Below are 19,996 nucleotides of genomic sequence, written 5' to 3'. Positions count from 1 at the left end.
GCCCAAGTAGACACCACCACTCTATCCAAAACTGACTGTAGGCTACTTCAGCTCAGCCCGGCTGAGTGCTCCGTCCCGCGAGGCCTCTTCGCCCCTCTCCAAAGAACATTGGCCTGTTCTCCGTACTCACGAGACCCGCATGTCTGTCGTCCAACGGCGTACAGCATACACCTAGCGGAAACCCACCGCACTCTGAATATGCTGCATGGGACAATCTATTTGCCGCAGAACGCTTGCGCATTCTCTTTCGTGCTTCCCGTTCCATCACGGGGGGCATTCGTTACAAGGAAGGGGGCCTGCCAGCTTTCTATCTGTTCTCCCCTATCGCGACGTTCCGGTTCACGACGGGAACACGATCGGGCGAATGGACACCCGCTCCGTGCAACGATCTTGCATCTCGGTGGCACAGCGGCAGGAGGAAAGGGAATCGCCGGCGGACAAACAGGGGGGAAAGCATGCACGCGCTGCCGTCCGTACAGCCGTTTCGAGTATGCTACGCCCGTGTCACCGATGACTGGTTCGGCCGTCTCACACGTTCGCATCCCCGCGCTGTTACGGAGCCTTGCCCCTCTCTACTTCTTGCCCTTGCCGCCGTCTGGATCGTACTTATCCTTCCAGATCCTGTTGGGTTGCGACCGTCAGTATTAGTGTCACCAGAGCATTGGATCATAGTGGTGTCAGAGAAATGCAATGTCGTCAGGAACGAAAGACACAGAAAACCGGTAGAAATAGAGATCGCGATGCATGGGGGCACAGCGACCGCAACGCTCCCAGTAACCCCAGTATCAAGGCTCAGAGCAATCCTGTCGGAGGCGGTGCAGCTCAGCGCAGCACTCCAGAGCATGCAACAAGTAAGAATTGCGTGCATACCCACGGAGACTTGCTGACAGCCAAAGCTGCCAAAGCAGGGCGAGCTGCCGCTACTATTGCTGCCGCTGCTGCATCTTGGGGTGCAGGAAGGGCCGCCAGCCTATCAATGCCGCAGCGCGCAGGTCATCCGTGACGCGCTGCAGGCTGCCCCCCTCTCCCAGGGCGACTCGATGCGTCTACCGGATCCGACCCTTGAGGAAAACCGAGCAAACCAAATGGGAGCAAAGCAAAAGCAGACTGGCTCGACTTACCATGAATTGCCTAGTGTTTTGTTTCCGTTCTTCTCGGCCAACCGGTAGTAACGGGCTGCTGCGAACTGGACATGTCGTCAGCCTCATGTGATGAAATCGAGCATGCGTATCGGGCGGGTGTCATTCGCGGCCGCGAAAGACGGCCGCTTGATGCCCAACCTGACCAAAACAACTTTGCTGACGGCCCCTTGAATCGGGCGTCCCTGGAGTTGAGCTCATCTCATGACATATGCGGTTCATGGCGCAAGCCACACACACACACACACACACACACACACACACACACTGCACGAGACGAGTGAGGCTCGTTCAAAGTTTCCCCAGAGACGCCGTCTCCCGTCCCTGTTTTGCCGACGCCGAGATGCGTAATATCTCCAAGCAAAAACTGATATGTGACGAAACTTACCTTGTCCTTTTTGCAGCCGAAGCCCTCCAAATAGCACCAGGCGACTTCATTCATGGCGTCTGAGTCAAGCAAGGCTGGTTAGCGTACCCGAAACGAAGCATTGGGCGCTGACTTGACGCCCAGCGGCGCATCATGAGGGCATACTCACCAGTATCTCCAAGGTTCGCTGCGGTCTCGTAGTACTGCAATTGGATGTCAGCCCTCGCCCCTTCGGTCATGATGGCGACTCTGCAGGTCTTCTTCCTCCCGCCCCGAGCCCCTATTCGGACGGGGAAACCAACCTGCTTGGCCGCGATTGGGTCCGTTTTCGTGCCCCAACCGTGTCTGAACGAGTTCGCCAGTTCGAAGATGGCCAGAACGAGCTCTCCCTTGGCAGCGCCACCCTTCTTGAGCCCAGCCTTCAACGCCATTTGCTCAACGGCTGCCGCGTTCGATGCTGCCGCCGACAGATACTTGATCGCCCCCTCTGGATTGGGCTCGCATCCCCAGCCGTGCCTATCAACATTCCCGAGTCAGCAATCACGTCACTCGATCCGTCCACCACCCCAAGCATCGTGGCACCCGTCGACCCCCTATAAACTCCCCGATGCAGTGTGATCGGCCGACGAGCCGGCATGGGACCGCCCCTTAGGCACGGGGAGGCGACGGCAAGCCTGCCGCAGCGGGGTCGAGACCAGTCTGGACGTCTAGACTTACCTCAAAGCAAGCCCGTACAGGAACTGACTGAGGGTATTGTTCGCCCCTTTTGGATCAGCCAGGCGGGCGAACATGGCCGTCGAGTTCTCGTAATCCCCTGCCTCATGCAGCCTGATGGCCTCCTGGATATCCTCATCAATGGCCGGCGACGACACGGCAGCGCCATTCGAGCTGTCGTTCGCCCCGCCAACCCCCTGCCCATTATCATGCGACGGCGTCGCCGGTCTGCTCTTGTTCGACGACGCCAGGATCGTCGCGCGTTTCTCCCAGGCCGCCTCGTCGCCCTCGGCCGTGGTTACGATGTCGGGCAGGTTCTGCGGGACGTTATCGGAGGAGGCGGGCGAGCGGCTGAGGTGCAGCCGTTCCGACAGCCGTCTGGACCCTTTCGGGTTGCCGTTCGAGCTCGCCTGGGAGGACACGGAAGGGCTGCGGGAGCGGTTGCCGAACAAGACGTCGAGGCTGCGTCGCGGCTTCTGGCCGCCGCCGCCGTCTTTGGGATTCAGGTACTGGTCGTTTTCCACAGACACGGTTGGCGGGTGGATGACCTCTTGCGAGTGTGTGTCTGACCGGATGAACTTGAACTCGGGGGCTGCTAGCCTGTCCATGGCGTCCTGGCTGCTGGGCTCGCCATTGTCGAGGTTGTCTTTTTTCTTGAGGATGTCGCGTATACCCATGATGATGATGATGGTGCCTAAGATTAGTATACTGCTATGGATGCAGTCCGGGTCACGTCTCGGAACGGAAAGAGTAGAGAATAGAAGGCACAGAATGCAGAAATCAGATATACCGAGCTCAAGGCTGAAGGATCAAGAGGCCACGAGCAGCTGCTTATGTGGGAGCGCAATGTCGTCACATTTGGTGCTATTCTCAGCTTCAGGCAGGACGTAGGTGGTGCAGCGACGAGGGGCTGAGCTTCAAGGCGGTGCAGCTCAAAGGCGACCAGACTGAACAGGGCGCTTTCTGCGCGACCAAACAACCGCCTACCTTACGATATACCTAAGCCATCGGCCTGACGGGGCCCTACTCCCCCCATCGCCCCCTTCCATTAGCGCCTCGTCAGCGTCTAGAGAACGTAGCAGTCTCGGAAGGAACAAAGGCTCAGGAACCACTGAACGCGGCAGGTGGCGCTGGACTCGGAGCGCCGCTGGGTAGAATGGGGGCCGCGAGTGGAGGAGAGGACCGAGGGGGGACTTGTTGGAGAGTTTCCAGTGTGTCAGCGCACGAAATGTCATCGAATGGCGTTGTTTTCAGGAGCCCACAGGGTACGAGAGGATGGCGGGGTAAATTTTAATGGAAATTTTAATTGATTTAATTGAGACATCCGAAGCCAGCTGGGGACGGCCCGCACACGGAAATGATGCCCGTCCGAGGCCCAAGCGAGGTTGCAATCCTTGGCTTTGAGCCTCCAGCACTAGGTAGGTCATTGTAACCTTTGATTTCAATCAATGGAGTCTCATGCCCTATCATCTCATCCGACCTCTCTTCCATGATTAAGGGATTGTTGATCATTGATCGTCTTTCACGCCAAGATTCGAGCTCATCAAGTTCCACAATTCTTTCTTGGATTATCTCTATCCTTTCTATGTATGTTGTTCTTTGTGTGCCAGGTATCAATTCTTTCGCTCTTCTTGGGTATCGTTTGTTCGCTATTCTTTTCCCAGTTGCCTCCCTCAAGGAGGCACGCTTCCTCAAAGGGTAAACTTCCCGTTTCCCCCAAGATTAGACTCCCTCAGGAGTAGATAGCAAGCATGTCAGTAAAGAAGGCGGACCAATGGCGGCCGCTCTCACCAAGTGGCACAAGGTCACGATCAGAAAGCGATAAAGTCCTTTTGAACCCTAAAGTCAGAGTCGTCACCAACAGGATCGTTGATAAACTCCTCGACCTCGTCCGAGTCCACATCGTCGCTGTCGGCCGATTCTTCGTCGCTCGACAGATCCTCCATCTCGTTGTCGTCTGTGCGCTTCCGAAGGACGCTTGCCCTCTCGCGGTGAAGTAGCTTACAGCCCTTGGTTTTACACTTGCCCGTGTTGCTAAAGTCGGGGCACTCGAAAACGTGTCGCTCTTCGCAGTTATCCCCCTTGTCGCAGTAGCCATACATGCCGAATGAGCGGCAGACCAGAGCACCTGGAGATACACTAGAGTGAGCATACGGGCAGTTGGGGTTCGCACAGTTGCCCTTGATGAAGTGAACACATGTAGGGGTGCGCTGAGGGGTCAAGTCATGGGAAAGATCACAAGACTCCTCATGAGCGCAGGTTCCCTTGTGAAGCAACTCCCGGCAGACGGCAACTTTCGACGCGTTGTGTTGGTATCGGCAAGCAGGGCCTTTCGCGCATGAACCTAGATAGAAGTTGTGGGGTTAGTGTTGTCCAGTACCTATCATACCCACTTGAGCGACATGATCCCAAGTTTGTCCGGATGAATGACGAGTTGTCGGGTGAGAATGTGAATGAAATACCAGTCAGCGAAAACATGCTGCAAGGCACGTCGACCTTCTTAACGCCATGGTGGCTGCGGTGTTAAGTGGGATTAGCGTCTGCATAACAGTGGGATGGAGGACATACCGATGCGCTCTGAGCACGCCAGCGCGGTATAGATTGCCTCTCTTGCTTCGGTGGAATTTGACGCCTCCAACGTATGTGACCTTAGGAGTCGCACTGACGGGGTGAAGGTCTCCTGTGTAATAATCAACGAGTGCCCAAGGGGCAAATGGCGTTGGCGACTGACCGGACACCTTCACGAGCTTGCTACCGTTGTTGGCGACGCGATACCGCAATCCCTGAATCTCGATCTCGTGGTTTCCTACAGCTGTCGTGTTAGTAGGGGTTGTCGGAGCACTCGCGTGCCCGCCGTATCGCTGGAAATGGTTGGCGAGCTGGGATTTCTCGCGCGCTTCCCGTTGAAGCAGCTTCTTTTGTCGAGTGGCCTCGATGGCCTTGGCGGTGGCTTCGTTGGTCTTATCGTAGACCGCTGAATTGATTAGCGACATCTGGCCGGGTGTGTTCTTCGAAATCCAAGAGCCCGAAGAAGCGGTCGAGCCAGATGCCTCGGGAGTAGGCGAGTCGGAAGGCGGTGTTTGCGTTCCACTGTTGTTGACCACAAGAGATCTGTTGCGGAAACCCGAAGGTCCTCGAGAGGAGGGGTACGGGGAATGCCTGTGGGGATGGCCGGCTTGTCGATGGGGGTTGTCTGGGTCGTGTGAGTGTGGCGCGATGCCGCTGGACGCATGGTGGGACGTACGTCGATGGTATGATGCCTGGGAACTGGGAATGGACTGAACGCCAGCTTGCTGTGCCTTGTGAAGGTTGATCTTGCCTATTGCCACCATATCAGATTGAGCGCTTTCCCAGTTTTGTTTGCAAAGTTCTCGTACCGGCAAGCTGGCTGATGCGCGCCAGCAACTGCTGCTCCTCAGACGAAGTCATTTTCTCGGTTAGTAGATTTGTCGTGGTAACTTCGTATCGAGAGCGCTATAAAATGCGACAGTCTTGGAGTAGTTGCGACGAGAAACCTAACGATGTTGTTGGTAGATTCGGATGTGATCACTGTGGTGGGAAGGAGACGCTTTGACTTTGCCCTCGATCTGGGGGGGCTAGTGGAGAAACACAAAGTGGGTCTTTCCGGCCCGATGGCCAATCCCAACTGTGGAAAGAAGCTACTGCAAGGCTGAGGAAAGAACGTGAAGAGCTGCACTCTAATTGCACCTTTGCCTTTGGAATTTAGTGAATTGTCGCTCGCCTGCTTGCAGCCATACCTCAAACGGATCTTTCTGCTTGGATTCAGGAACACCTTCAAGACACGTCATATGCTGGAAATTGAAAACTGCCTGTATCATTCTCAGCAGGCTCCTACTGTTTTCATCCAAAGCCAAACATCTTCAAAACAACTACTTCCAGCTTTCGCGATCCGAGCCGAGTATTCCACTTCGCACGACATCAGGCCAAACCCGAAAAAATGTCATCTTGGGATCTTTTGGACGACAAGGAGGAGGCGGAACTCCACAAGACGCGTCTGGTTAATATCGAGGAGAAGCCCTTCAAGCGCATCACGAAGAGACTCGCCTCGATCTCCGCCATCGCAAATGCACAGACAAAACAACAGCCCACTCCGCCTCCCGAGGGCGCAAATGGCGAGAAGGACGCCGACACCGAAATGAAAGCGGAACCCGCCGCCAGCAAGACCCGCGAGATCAACCAGATCAAAGAAGACCTGACCCTCGACTTCGCCGCCTTCGAAAGCAGCATCGCCCGCCTGCAGTTCCTCCTCGACGCCAACGTCCGCGAGCGCGCACGCTACGAGGCCGACCAGAAGCGCATCCTCGCAGAGTCGCAGAGCGTACGCGAGAACAACACGAAGCTGCGCGAGCAGCTGGACGGCGCGAAGGCCACGCTTGCTCAACGTAAGGAGTATGACAAGCTGGCCAACGCGCTGATGGCCAAGGGCCTGCGGCCACGCGTCGAACAGGAAGCCAACCTGAAGAAGCTGGAGGAGGAAATCAAGGACCTGGAGCGCGAGAGCGAGACATACGGTGTGACGTGGCGCGAGCGGAAGGAGCAGTTCAGCAAGATCATGGACGAGGGCATGTTGCTGCGCCGGCAGATTCGTGACGAGAAGGAGGAAGTCGAGAGACGCGAGGGCATGAACGAGGACGAGGAGGACGGCGAGGCTTCCAGAGGAGGACAGACACCGCGACACGTCTCTAGTGGAAACGTCACGCCGCACCCCGACAGTGGCGCCATATCAAGAGCGACACCGGGTCAAGACGGCCAGTCGGAGGATCAGTCAGAGGGTTTGAAGCCGCGACCTGGTGGTTTGGGAAGCTTCTCGCGGTCTGGAAGCGCCGTACCAAGCCAAGGCGGCACGCCTCGTCCCCAGCCTGACGATGACGAGATCGAGGAGGGAGAGGATGTTGAGATGGACGACCGGCAAGACACCCAAGTTACTTCTGGAGGCGACACACCCCAGATTACAGTGGATGCACCGGACAGCATGGAAGTTGACAATTAGACAAAAAGACGGCACGGCATAGTTTAGCTTTGAGGAATGATTCTTCTCAATTGAGATACCCATTAACGCGAGCTGCGGATTTCATGACGCCTGCCTGCTCTTGATCACAACGCGGTCCCCAGCCGGATTCATTAATACACACAAATCATGAGGCCAACTGCCTTACGCCGAGGCCGTGGGAACGTCGACAGTGTATGTCTTCTCCTCCTTGCCCTTCGACAGGGCCAGCTTAGCCGTGGCCAGCTCGTCCTCAGTGGCGCCGCCGCTCTCAGCCAGGGCAATTTGCTCCTCCAACTTGACGGTCGCGTCCTCGACGCGCGTGCGCAGCGCAGGGAAGACCTTCTCCGTCTCCTCCACAGCCAGCTTCTGTGCGGACGTCAGTAAGAGCACTTGGGACATGTGGGACAGTTGGCGAACGAACCAGCTGCTTGAGCATGTACTCCCGGTTGCCGTCCTCATCAGGCTTGCCCTCCTTGATCTCGGCCTCCAGCGTCGCGACCTTAGCTTTCTGCTGGATAAGCTCCTTCTCGTAGGAGATCTCCTCCTTAAGGAGACGGGTGACGGACAGAGTCGCGACGGTGAGCTGGGAAGGGGGGGCCATTGTGTCGGGAGTTGTGGTTGTAGTCGGAGAATGAGTAAGTGGGTGGTGGGGTGCCTTGTTTTTTCCTTGGAGTTGGTTCAGTTGAGTTTCCTGGGTAAGGTGATGTCCGGAGTTGAGGTGGGAAAGGGTAGATGGGGGATGGTTGCAACGGTTCTTCGAAAGGCTGAGACTTTTGTACAGAATTGAGGGCGGCTTACCTGTCTGCCTTGCGCGCGTTGCTTGGCTGATTGATTCCTGCTTTTTTGTTGTTTACACGGAATCCCGGCTGTTCAACTCTGCTTGGCTGGCTACGTCAAGGTGCGCAGGCTGGTGCCTTGGAAGGTCAAGGGGATGCGCTGTGGTGGGGTTGCTTTGGCGGGGTACACCCCTGGCGATCTTACCTCAGCGTGCATCCCTCCTATCACGTCAACTCTTCTTCACCAACACATAGCGGCTCCCATTAGAATATATCAAAACACTATGTGGAACTATCAAATCTTCAGAAATTTGTGCACATGAGTTCGATTCAGGCACTGGCTTTTAAAAAAAAAATTAAAAAAAAAATTGAAAGACCAGCTCAAGACGGGAAGGTGCTGTCTCGGCATTTCCGGCGACCTTGACATGGAGGCTCACTTGAAGCCTCAAACGCAATGCCTCTTACACATCAGATGAGAACAACACACAAGTTTTTCTTGAATCTCAACTCAAGCCCAAATTTCTGGGATGTATATGAGAAGACACGATTACAAATCAAAGTCTGAATGAAATGAAAGAGTATACTCGCAACGTCATATGCAACGCTCAGCTGCCTAGACATCGACTTCACCACCACAATGGCTCGGCACATAAGCAATCTCACGATGACTTCACAGCACATACGACCATACCCATTGGAAAACTCGGGATCCCGTCCGCTCTCCCATAGATAAGCTAATGAGGGCCGGAGTAGTAGTCAGGTCGGTGACGACTGGCGAATGCCCGGTGTTGTATGTTTTTGGCATCAGCGAGCCTGGTTTGCATTCTTTTTGGGTCGTATGAAACAACGCAACCGGCATCACCTACTTCGAAGCTTCGTTGAGTCCGGCGCCCTTCCATAGACCTCCTCCCTTCACGGTGATCAACGCCCTATGTAATCGTTCATAAGCAGTCTCGTATCAAAGCGCCTTTTGGAATTAGCGTAGTCTAGTACACATACTCTATGGGTAATGAGCTCTGATTAAAGAGGTATTAGTCAAACTCTTCTTTTAAGTCTGGGGCTATTTTATGTTCATGATATTGAATTAGACTGGAATTACATAGATATGGAAACATGGACTGAAGTATTTTTGTTGATTTAATGTATGCCTGTTTCTTATCATTAGCGAAGGCTTGAGAGTACGAGCAGCAAATTGATACGTTCAAGAAGACCGCGGAGACTAGAACAACTTCAAACTTACATGCTATATCTCCTCATCTCGTAACGTGTTACGGACTGATGAGATATACAACTGCTGCCAACTTCCTCTAGACTGTTCAAGAGAGAACTTTCATTCAATTGGAAAATGTTTCGTTCATTGTCTTACATAGCACAGCTACTACCCAGAAGACTTATATATCCCGGCGCTATTCTCCGATCTAGTACTCCATGTAACTCCTGACATTCTTGTAACCACGAACCATCTTTACTACTCCATCTCTTCCGCCTCAGTCGCCTCGACGGCGCTGAGGTCACGGCCACCCTTGGACTTCTGGGAGTTCTTTGAAGCCTGGGAGGCCTTTGAGTTCTTCGAGTCCTTGGATGCCTGAGAGTGGTACGAGGCGAGGGAATTCTTGCAGCCCGTGCCGCACTTGCCCTCACGCTGTCTCTCGTGGTTGTCGTCGTGCTTCTTGACATCCGCGGGGTTGTTCGGCTTGCCGTTGGCTCTGGCCTCAATGGGCTCGATAGCAGCCTCCTCGATGCCCTGGGGAAGCGCGGGAGTGATGTCTGACTCGTGGGCAACGGGGAGAGCGCTGACGCTGGCAGCGATGGTAGCGAGGACGACGGTAGTGAAGAAGCGCATGTTGGCGGTTGTTGTTGTTTATGTAAGAGACAATAGAGTATGTAGTTGGATGTAGTAGTGTGGTAGCTAAGAAGCTATTACTCAAGATAGTGAATAAGATTGATAATGTAAGTCGATAGAAGAAGTGAGCTGATGAGCAAGAAAAAGATTCCACTGGTTAGGGCGAGAGAATGGACGTCTTTATACACAAAAGAAGGTGTCGATTTGCCTTAGTCGACCAGCCTAATGCCGCTTCCCGCGATGTCTTGCGCAAGTTTTCTCGCTGCATCATGCAGCCGGCTATTTTCCTCCATTTCGACAGGAACAGGAAAGGCGCCCGCTATGCTTTGGGACGGCCTGTTTCTTCCAACCCCGTACCAACGAAGCCAAAGTCAGAAGGCCATCACCGAGTCCGAGTTGGAAGACCACAGATCTGGCAGAGCAGGGCAACGTTCATGCATCGTCGATCCGTAGGGGGCAGGGTCCGAGTAAGGCCTAGATGGGACGTTGGACCAGGAGCTCCCTGACTAAGGGTCGGCCACTTTGCCGAATAAGCTTTCAGTGTCGGCCGAAGTCCCCTCGGCAGCAGAGTAAACTTGTTCTGTTTGCAATAGTAGCGCGTTTGGTATTATGCTTATTTTGGACCAACGTGGGGGAAAGTAGGACGTTCTAGCGCCTAGTACGCCTCACTCTATACTCTCACAGCGAATAATCTAGCTTGCTAGTCACTCATCTCAACTTCCGAGTAAGGCATACTTAACTCCTGTATCACAGCTTCATGTGTTGTAACTAATACTATGATGCATAGAAGGCCAATGTCTGCGTTGGTTCAACTATGCCTTCCGATGACTTGCCCGGACCAGAGCCAGCTCACAATCTGGCCTCTAAAAGCACCGATGGTTACAAGCAAGTAATTATTGATGAATCATCAGCACATTTGGTTGCAGTTTCGATTGTAAGCGGAAATTACGGGAAATCGGCTCAAAGATGAGCGACTTACATGCCGTTCCAGGAAGCCGACGGCGTTCCAGATGCGTCTTGATAGCCGCGTAAGTGAGTACGTTTTACCCCTCTTCAGTCCGAAGTAGCTCTGTCCACGTCGAACGTCGTTCATCAATGACAGCTCCAGGGCATAAGAGACCCCATCCCTGGCACCTGACCCAACGTCTTGGTCCAGTCGGCATCGTGCCTGATTCGTGGGCAGCGTACCCTGTCAACGAAGACTGGGACTGTGACATGAGCGGCCGCTTCGGTCTCGGTCGCCGCCACTACTCCGTGCGCCCTACTAAAGTTGTCTCTCGGCATGGACCCTGGAGTCAGGGAACTCTGCTGGTATTTTCGGCGCACTGGAGGCTTGCTACACGCGGCAGATAACTGGTTGATGTTCGTTGGAAAGATTTACTTGTAGGAAGAATGTGCTCATGTCCGGCGCAGGAGCTGGCCTGAGATACCCGCAAGTGTCCAGTGCGGTCTGTGTGATTCTACCAGGCTGACAGCGGCAGTGCGTTACGTGTTTCGGAAAAGCTTCTTTCTTCATCGACACACGATACTGATGGCCGGTGAGATGTTCCGTGCAGACGCTTTACGAACAACTTCGATTGTCGTCTCCCTGCTCGACATAGAATTGATGTCTTGCGAATCGCATTAGCAAGAACATTCCTTCGGGGTAAAGTTGCGGTTCCTGGTCTGAAGTCCGAACATTATTAAAGGTATATGAACAAGCTTAAATCAGAATTATAGTATAAACGAGGGGCACATTGAACAGATGCTCTCAACCTGCAGAAGCTTACGAGCATCAGACGGACACTCATTCCGCTCTAGAGCAAAGTCAATAGGCGACGAAGTAGTCAGAAAGTAAAAAGCGGTGTCTCCGACTGCTCATGCTATACCACACCTTTCTGCGCCACCAGTATCGTGACTGCCACGAGTAATTAGACGTGAGCACCTGACCAAGTGAGCCCATGTGGCTGTTGAGCAGATCTATTAGGTTTTGTTGTTCTAAGGCGTACGGAGGTTACCGGAGGTTGGCCAGGACGAGAGGATCACCATTGCTTACGAACGGCACGAATCTTCAGACGAAATGGGTGGGACAGCCGCCCTCGCCGGCAATATCTCAAGGAGATATCGGAGCTCCGTCGGAGCGGCACGGGCAAGTATGGCTGCCCCGGGTTGAGATCTGGCTGGTAAAAATCGTGTAGGACATGCAATAGCGAAGACTGGGTTGCGAGGAATCCGAACTAATGGGGCAAGCGCCTCACCGTGCCGTTCAAACCAGGGACTGCCATGTGAGTTCCTATCTTCTTGGGCCCGCCGCGCGACAGAAACTGGAAAGCTTGAGTTAAACGCTACAACCGAAGGAATCGGACGAGGACGGCCGTAGGCAGACGGGCGTCGACACGCGTTGAGGAGGTTTTGGCAACGCCCTATTGCGCCGCCCGGCCTATTTGAACAAGAGCAATATCAAGTCTCAAAAATAATAGTAGAAACCCGACAACCAAACTCTGTTAGTAGAAATGGTTCGGAAAACCATGGAAAACCTGAACTCACCAACTCTCAAGATGTTGATCTCAGGGTCCTCCGGGTATCACTTTTCAGGTGGCATTTATCCGACGAGAATAGTCTCCGGGGGATCGCCGTACGATGTATGTATCATGTATGATCTCCTGAGTTCCTTGTCGAGGTATAGGTACGCCGGCGATCGTTCATCCCCACTCTCTTCGGCCAAGTCCTCGGCATCTTGTCACCTCCATCTGTGATAATGAAGACGCCGTTATGAAAAATGGCAGGCGTCAACAGTCTCAACTGGCAAAAGCTTAGCATCCACGCATTGAATCTGTGCTGGACCCCGCAGCGGGAGATGTACGTGGCCCGCGCGAATCAGTCACCACTCGCTCGGTATCGCCGCCGCCGCATCCAAGGGCTCGGGTTCGTGTCGACTCGTGGCTGACATAGTGCAGCCGCAACGTCTCATCCCGCAGCTCCGTCGGCGATGATGCTGATTCGTGGGCGTTTCCGCGCGGATGGTCGGTGCCGCGGCGGCCACGTAAACTTGCTCATTGAAGCATTTCCGCGCGCCCAGATCTCCGTTGCATCTTTGCGGAAAGAAAGGTCCACAATAACACAATAGGAATGTGTTTGCCGCTTTGCCGATTAAGCTTAGGGTCCTAAAACGAAGGCGCGGAGAAGCTTAGTTGTCAAAACGAAGCAGATGGGTTGGCGGGGACTGGAGAAAGGGGACAAGGAAGCACGCTTGGGACCGAATACGGGGGAGATTCCGGTAGCTTGATGTTCGAATTAGGAACATAGGCGCCGAAGGTAGCAAGTGACATGTAATTCATAAGACTTAGCCCAAATCTAAAATATTGAGTGTAGGAGCGCATCATCAAGTGTCAGGTTAACCGTGATCAATACCCATTGGCTTATTTCCTGATTCTTTGGCAGACTCTTCCGAGAGATGAGCAGGGATTTGGGTTTCGAATTATCGTGGATTAGTAGTAACGGTCGTTGAAAAGAAAGTTCTGGTTCCAAAATACAACTCCTTGCGTCCTCTCTCCTCTCAGCCAGGACCCTATTCCGCTAGGGGCGACAAGGGCATGGTCCAGTTGTTCCAGTAGAATCTTAGTACAAGGAGATTTCAGTCCTCGCGGCTTCAAGTCAGTTTCAACTGCCATAAGCTTCAATACCGCTAAGTTGAGACACGCGACTGATATCAAAGTTCTCTCCCCTTTGTTGGTCGTGTTGGGTCAATGTTCTGACTCACCACACGAAGATCATACTCCCGCTTTCTTCTAACTCTGTTGTACAACACAGCTTCTCGAATGATTCTATATGGAAGTGGGATCTAATCCAAAACTAGATTTCGGTAAATTTGTCGCATTTTCCAGACATTGAAGTGAACTTTAATGAATCCATTCAGGGGAATCAGAACCCAAAGGCTTCGGCATCACGTCCCAGCCGACTTCGACCCCATCAACACGTGCGCTGTGTCTGATGGCCGTCATGGAGCCGAAGCCCGTCTCCCTCGTCTCGAAAAGCTCATTCCGAACATCCTCTGGCTTTTCGTAGTCCTTGACCTCGAAGCCTGTCGCGCCAGGATATTGTCCTAAGCTCCGCAAGTATTTCATTACACCTGCCAGAGAGACGTCTACACGCCAAGAGCCCCCCTGTGTTGCTCGCTTGTACAGAGCAGCAATGACACCAGTCTCGAGCCAGTATCCGCCGGTGTGGTCAAGCGCCTGGCACGGCGTTGGACGGGCTGGCTCCCCCTTTCCAGCGTGCTCTGCCTCAGAGACGTTCATCCCCGAGCAGGTCTGCACAAGCGAATCATAACCTCTCCTACCGGACCAAGGTCCTTGTGGCCCAAATGCCGACATGTTGGCGATGATGATGGAGGGGTTCATCTTGACTATCTCCTCAGGTGACAAGCCGTGGCTGGCAAGACTGCCAGGACGGAACCCCTGAATGAAGACGTCCGCTGTCTTGATCAGCTCGATCAATCTCTCCTTGTCAGGGGGGTTGTGGACATCGAGTTGAACGGTCCGCTTGCCACGGCCAAAGTCTCGATCCATGGTCGGAAGATCAGGCAGGTTTGGTGAGGTGACCCAGATGACGTCCGCGCCATGGGCCGCGAGCGTCTTTCCACATAGGGGAGCGGCAATGACGCGACTCATCTCGACTACCCGGAGGCCTTGAAGACATTTCGTGTTGCCGCTTCTCATTCTTGCAGGTAAGCCGGCGGGTCCTTCGGGAGATAGTTGAGTGACGTCGATGGGGAAATTGCTGATGGCACTAGACTGAGGAAGGGCATCCCATTGTCGATACGATCTTAGGGCATACGTCGCTAGCTTGCCATCGACTGTTGCAGCAGTTTCAACATCAATACTGGCCCACTCCGACAGCTTCTCCGACAATTGCTCTCTGGTTGAGCTATGAGGTAAGCCAACAAGATCGAGAATGCCATCTCGGTGGTTCGGAAACGAGTCGTGAACTCGAACATGCCCGTCAGATGTCTTGTGCAGACCTCCAATGGGGCACCAGGGGGAAGGGGTTGGCTTCCCATCGAGGATGTAGAGTCTTTCGGACTTGAACTCAACGGTTGCGTGTTCGAGGGGAACATCAACGGCAGGCACAGAAGATTCGTTACGCAAGGCATGGATCTGAGCTGCTGCAAGTGCAGACGAGGCAATGGAACTCTGAGCAAGGACACCAATTTTGAAGGACGAGGGCAGAGTTGGTCCTCCATCGTTTTCAAGATTGAGAGCGCTGAGAGCTTCAGCAGGGAGCTCAAGCCCCTTCCATATCTCCTGGACAACATCCTGAGCTGAAAAGTCTTCACGTCGTATGACTTTGCGGGCAGCCGTCACAGCGCCATTTGTCTTTGGCTGGGCGGTAGTCTTCGCCGCAGGTATGCGAATTCCAAGTAGTGGTGCGTGTTGCTGTGTTCCAAGAGTGTCGCGCTCGCCGACGCTGCCTTGAGCCCATGGCCGTTTGATGGTACATTTCCAGGCGAGAGCAGGGTCGAAGTACATATTAGTCAGGATATCGTCGTCCGTGACACGGTAGAGCTTCTTGATGGTCTCGTTGGTGAAGACGTTAGCCTCCCTGACACGCCTGTAAACTGATTCGTCATCAAACATGACATCGAAAGTCATCTCGAATGGACCGGAGTTTTTTGATCGGATGATTCGTGCGACTTGACTCAAGGGCGCCTCTTCTTGAGGGACAGACTTCGAGGTCAAGGGGGTGAGCTCCCCGTTGTCGACCTTGCTGAAAACCTCAGAAGAGAGGTGAGTGACTGGCTCAGGAGATGCTTGCGACGATCCAATCGTCTGAGCGCGAATGGGGAAGATGGAGGCCTCTTCACCATCATCCAAGTCCACCAGGTGATAGAGGCTGAACTTGAAGACAGCTCCAGCATCTTGCTCGTGCGGGGAAAGGGGGCTGGCGAAATTTCCTGTCGTCGCAACTTGATCGGGGTACGCAAAGTGCAAGATGGAAGCGCGAACGTTGTTGGCGATGGTGTGAGACAGCTCTGAGGTCGGAGCGACCACTTCGCCGAGGACGGCGATCTCGTGCGGGCGTGCCTGAACCGGCTCCAGGGGTCCCATCACTCCGTCTTTGCCGTATACGTGATACAGAAGTTGACATTTCTCAGACTTGTCCAGCTCCGGGAATAGTTTCTGCGAGTACACTCGAACGCGCTCGAGGAAGTTGTCGATCTGGTCGATGAGAATGGCGTCTCTAATGCCTCCAATGAATATTGTACGGTATCCCAGATGACTGACACCCTCTAGCTTGACCTGATAAGGCGTTATCTCGAACTTGGCGCCAGACACTCGACAAGTCTTCGGGGTAACTTGTTCGTACTTCGCCCCGTCCAGGTTGAGAACGCCTCCAGGTCCTGGGAGACGATCAGGCCGAGTCTTTTCGTACAAGGTGTGCGCAGCGACCGAGAGAGGAGTGCATCTCTCCGCCGGAGACAGCGGAGTAAGGTCGAAAGAGTCCTTTCTCATGGTCGCGATCATCGACCGCCCTTTCGGGACAGCGCAGATGCCGCCGCACTCCATGATCTTGCCCATGTGCCAAGCCACATCTGGGAGTACTCCTCTGGCGATCGAGAAACCAGCAAACGGGGCTGGGTCATAAGACCGCCCTCCAATGATGATGTCAGGGTTCTCTTTCAAAGCCTCCAGATAACTTCGCTCGTTTTGTCAGTGACAGCCCTTTGCCTATTGAAGCCTTTACTTACGGTTCAGAACCCATTTGTGCAACAACGTCTACAGCACCGTCCACCACCTCGGGAAGAAGGGGCTCGACCAGGCCACAAGGACCAACGCGATTCTGTGATATCCTCGACTTAATCCACTCACGGTCCATACCGGCCTGTATCGTGGCGACCTTGAATGAGTAGCCTTTACGTTCCGCGATCTCCGTCACCAAGTCGAGCATCTCAGCAACATTCTTGTTGCTGCCATCACCGCCAGCGGATCCAATGAGGACCGTGATCTTGTGGTGAAAGCATGCTTCGAGTATTGGCTCCAAATCTCGAACATACGAGCCTCGTCCGCAGGTCATCTTGCCCATGCCGAGCTTATAGGGACCGCCATCTGTAGAGCCGCTGTCGACAATGATTGCTGCAGGCTTGTACTTCTCGATACCATACCAGAAGTGATCTGAGTCATATCCATAGCCGAGCATGGCATTCGGCGTGAGAATGGTGAACTCATCGACGAGCTGATGCTCGTCTGAGCCGTTGATAGTAGCTGGCATGTTCGCTGTGCTGGGAGATGAACTGCGTCGATACGATGCCTGATGGTGTGAAGCTTTTCAAAGACGCAAAGCTTCTGTGTGAGGATAACAGTGCCTCTTCTATGGTCGATAAAACCGGTGTTGAGACGTCAGTAGTAAGTGTAAATGCTGTATACACGCCTCCGGGTCTCCGCGAGAAGTCACATGGGGATTTCCCTCGGCAATCGGCAACAATACGACGAACTTGAGAGGTTAACACTCTCTCCACAGTTCATATCGTTCAGTTGTTTCCGACGTCGGTGCAATCTTTCGTTTTGGCCTCTGTGAACCCGCGGTTGTGCGGGTGGTGGTCTCGGTATCACTTTCCGAAATGCGGGGTCTGCGTCGGCATCTTCAATGAACTTCGGCATTGTCCCCAACGCCACATACTTCGGCATCTCTCAGTGTAGAGACTTAGCATCATACTTCCGCTCAATAAAAGTTCGACTGTCATATGGAATAGGGCTCGGATGTGCCCTTCCGCAGAAAGGAGGTGGAACTAGTGTCATAAATTAGATCACATTTAATGATTTAATATGCTGGTCATAAGGTACAACAGCCATTCAACTAGGCCATTAGATAATAATTAGAGTTGAGGAACCATACATACAAAGCCTTAGAAGGCATGTAAAATCATAGTGTGATGTGCAGGGATAATAATAACAACATAAAGGATGTAGCCATATAGCTAGAAGGAGGCCAGAGTTCAAGATATGTAAACTAGCAGTAAGATTTAACAATACGTGAACATGTACATAGTCTTATTTAAAGGAGGCCTAATAATAGGGAGGGTATGTTAATAACATAAAGGCGATAATAGCGGCGAAGGTGATAGTTAGGTAGGAAAGTCTGTGAAAGCAGGAACTCTAGACTAGATGTATTTTGAAGAAGTTTTGAGCCCGCCCAGTGGGGGGTTTTACAGCAAGGGAAGAAGCACATCGGTGAGTGCCCAGTCCAGTAGCTTTGTAGTATACGTACCTAAGAAACTAATTAAAACAGTAAGAGTGATACGGATAATAGACATAGTGATCTGCCTAGATAGCTGAATTCTTGAGAAGATGTCTGCTAATGTTACTGCTCTCTTCGAAGGCAACTGATGGATCCTATGCTGCAATCATGTACCTGAATCAGTGGTACCCCTGAACCACAACATTACAGTCGAGGCGTCGGCATTGATACCGACCTTTCCTTGACCAGGTTGACTTGACTTGCCCATTCGTATCCACGCGTTCGCCTCCACAAGGTGACGGGACCTTTCCCCGTGGGGTCGTCTCCATAGTGCGATCTGTGTCCTTGGCTCTTGCGTTGTCGTCTAACAGGCCTCAACTATCCGTTGGGCCGGTCGCTTTGACAGAATACCATTCAAGTATAAGTTCATGCTTCACTCATGTTTATCCCACCGGCTTCCATGTCAAGGTGTTCTCCTTGAACCTCACATATTATCGAGCCAGAGTACGTTTCAGACAATATGCCCCTGTCAGCAACAATGGCAGCATCACAACCACACGGGGAACACAAGCGAGAAATAGTCGAGAATGAGCACGGCGATCACGCTGTTCACGTCGAGGGTGATGAATTCAATGAGACCATGAAGATCGAGGGACAGACTGCTCCCACGTGGTCGAAAGAAGAAGAGGGACAAGCTCTCAGGAAGTTGGACTGGAATCTGATTCCCTTGTAAGTCACCAATAGGTTCTGCTCGTATCACTTACTGATTGAACATAGACTGGGCGCTCTGTACCTTGTTTCTTACATAGATCGAGGTAATGTTGGAAATGCCTACACGGCCGGCATGGGCGAGGAAGGGAGAATTACATCTGAAGACTATTCTTCGATCGTCACAATCCTGTACATTGGTTACATCTTGTTCCACTGGGTGAGTCCGCACACATTCTCAATGGTCACTGAATCCGCTGACGTTCTAAAGCTCGTTCTGGTATGGACTTTTGTCCCGCTGCCACTCTGGACAGCACTCATGGCGATTGGTTGGGGCTCCATGAGTATGCTTCAGGCCGCTACCCATAACTTTGCGGGAATCATGGCACTGCGCTTGTGAGTTATCTCAACTTATTTTGTTAGGCAATATAGCTGACGATTGATGAAAGCCTCGTTGGAGCATTCGAGGCTGGTTTTGTGCCGGCTGTTGCTTTATACATGACCTTCTTCTACCACCGAGGGGAGATGGGGCTTCGATACGGTCTCTTCATATCGTTCTCTCCCCTAGCCAGCTGCTTTGCATCTGCACTGGCGTATGGTCTTGTCAGTGCAAAGTCGTCTATACCCAATTGGGAGCTCTTGTTTCTTGTTGGTAAGTCAAGGCCATTGCAACTGTTTTCTTTTCCCCGTGAAGCTGACCAAACTTCTCGTAGAGGGTTCCCCAACGATTCTCCTGGCCATAGTAGCCTATTTCTATCTCCCACCCTCGCCTTCAGAGTGCCGGTTTCTCACCCCCCGACAAAATGAAATCATCAGTCATTGCGCTTTCAAGGGCAGGGGTGAGAAGAGAGAGGGAAAGCTCAACTTCAAGCAGGCTTTTGCTGCATTTTACGACTACAAGAACTATTTGCAGGCACTGATCATTTTCTGTCTCAATACCGCTTTCGGCTCGTTACCAGCATATCTTCCCACAATCCTTCAAGCCATGGGATATACTTCGCTTCACGCACAAGGCTTCTCCGCCTGTCCTTATCTGGCCGCATACGTGGTCTGCGTCACGGCAAGTTTCGTTTCTGATCGGTTCAGAACTCGTGGTGTCTTCATCGTTCTCTTCTGCTGCACTGGAGCTGTTGGATATGTTTTACTAGCCATCATCCACACCACCGAGGTTCGCTATTTTGCGACCTTCCTCGTGTGCGCAGGAGTCTTCCCAGCTGTTGCCCT

The 19,996-nt window shown here is 53.0% G+C and overlaps 6 protein-coding genes across 6 annotated transcripts; 1 reads left to right on the top strand and 5 right to left on the bottom strand.

The window, feature by feature from the left end:
• Positions 1-572: 572 nt before the first annotated feature.
• DSF2-0 (Protein DSF2) lies at positions 573-2,897 on the bottom strand (the record flags this gene model as incomplete). The annotated part of the gene is made up of 6 exons (XM_037316075.1): positions 573-621; positions 1,122-1,186; positions 1,528-1,586; positions 1,676-1,709; positions 1,809-2,022; positions 2,224-2,897. The coding sequence occupies 6 exons, from the start codon at positions 2,895-2,897 to the stop codon at positions 573-575; spliced, it is 1,095 nt and encodes a 364-aa protein (XP_037185463.1).
• A 1,134-nt stretch (positions 2,898-4,031) lies between these two features.
• Positions 4,032-5,649, bottom strand: CGCA056_v000813 (Zinc finger CCCH domain-containing protein; the record flags this gene model as incomplete). Its single annotated transcript, XM_037316074.1, has 6 exons — positions 4,032-4,564; positions 4,683-4,735; positions 4,789-4,900; positions 4,952-5,413; positions 5,465-5,539; positions 5,598-5,649. The coding sequence occupies 6 exons, from the start codon at positions 5,647-5,649 to the stop codon at positions 4,032-4,034; spliced, it is 1,287 nt and encodes a 428-aa protein (XP_037185462.1).
• A 1,006-nt stretch (positions 5,650-6,655) lies between these two features.
• CGCA056_v000812 (uncharacterized protein) lies at positions 6,656-7,231 on the top strand (the record flags this gene model as incomplete). Its single annotated transcript, XM_037316073.1, has 1 exon — positions 6,656-7,231. One exon carries the CDS (start codon positions 6,656-6,658, stop codon positions 7,229-7,231), a length of 576 nt encoding a protein of 191 aa, XP_037185461.1.
• Positions 7,232-7,393: 162 nt separating this feature from the next.
• CGCA056_v000811 (uncharacterized protein) lies at positions 7,394-7,832 on the bottom strand (the record flags this gene model as incomplete). The annotated part of the gene is made up of 2 exons (XM_037316072.1): positions 7,394-7,597; positions 7,653-7,832. 2 exons carry the CDS (start codon positions 7,830-7,832, stop codon positions 7,394-7,396), a joined length of 384 nt encoding a protein of 127 aa, XP_037185460.1.
• Positions 7,833-9,475: 1,643 nt separating this feature from the next.
• Positions 9,476-9,850, bottom strand: CGCA056_v000810 (uncharacterized protein; the record flags this gene model as incomplete). Its single annotated transcript, XM_037316071.1, has 1 exon — positions 9,476-9,850. One exon carries the CDS (start codon positions 9,848-9,850, stop codon positions 9,476-9,478), a length of 375 nt encoding a protein of 124 aa, XP_037185459.1.
• A 3,878-nt stretch (positions 9,851-13,728) lies between these two features.
• Positions 13,729-17,098, bottom strand: frc-0 (Formyl-CoA:oxalate CoA-transferase; the record flags this gene model as incomplete). Its single annotated transcript, XM_037316070.1, has 2 exons — positions 13,729-16,525; positions 16,578-17,098. The coding sequence occupies 2 exons, from the start codon at positions 17,096-17,098 to the stop codon at positions 13,729-13,731; spliced, it is 3,318 nt and encodes a 1,105-aa protein (XP_037184439.1).
• Between the last annotated feature and the right edge of the window lie 2,898 nt (positions 17,099-19,996).

This window comes from Colletotrichum aenigma (assembly GCF_013390185.1).
Source record: "Colletotrichum aenigma strain Cg56 chromosome Unknown KSG_Cg56_contig01, whole genome shotgun sequence".
NCBI classification, from domain to species: Eukaryota; Fungi; Ascomycota; class Sordariomycetes; order Glomerellales; family Glomerellaceae; genus Colletotrichum; species Colletotrichum aenigma.
The sequence above is the reverse complement of the archived record's forward strand: the minus strand, read 5'-3'. Positions and strand labels throughout refer to the sequence as shown.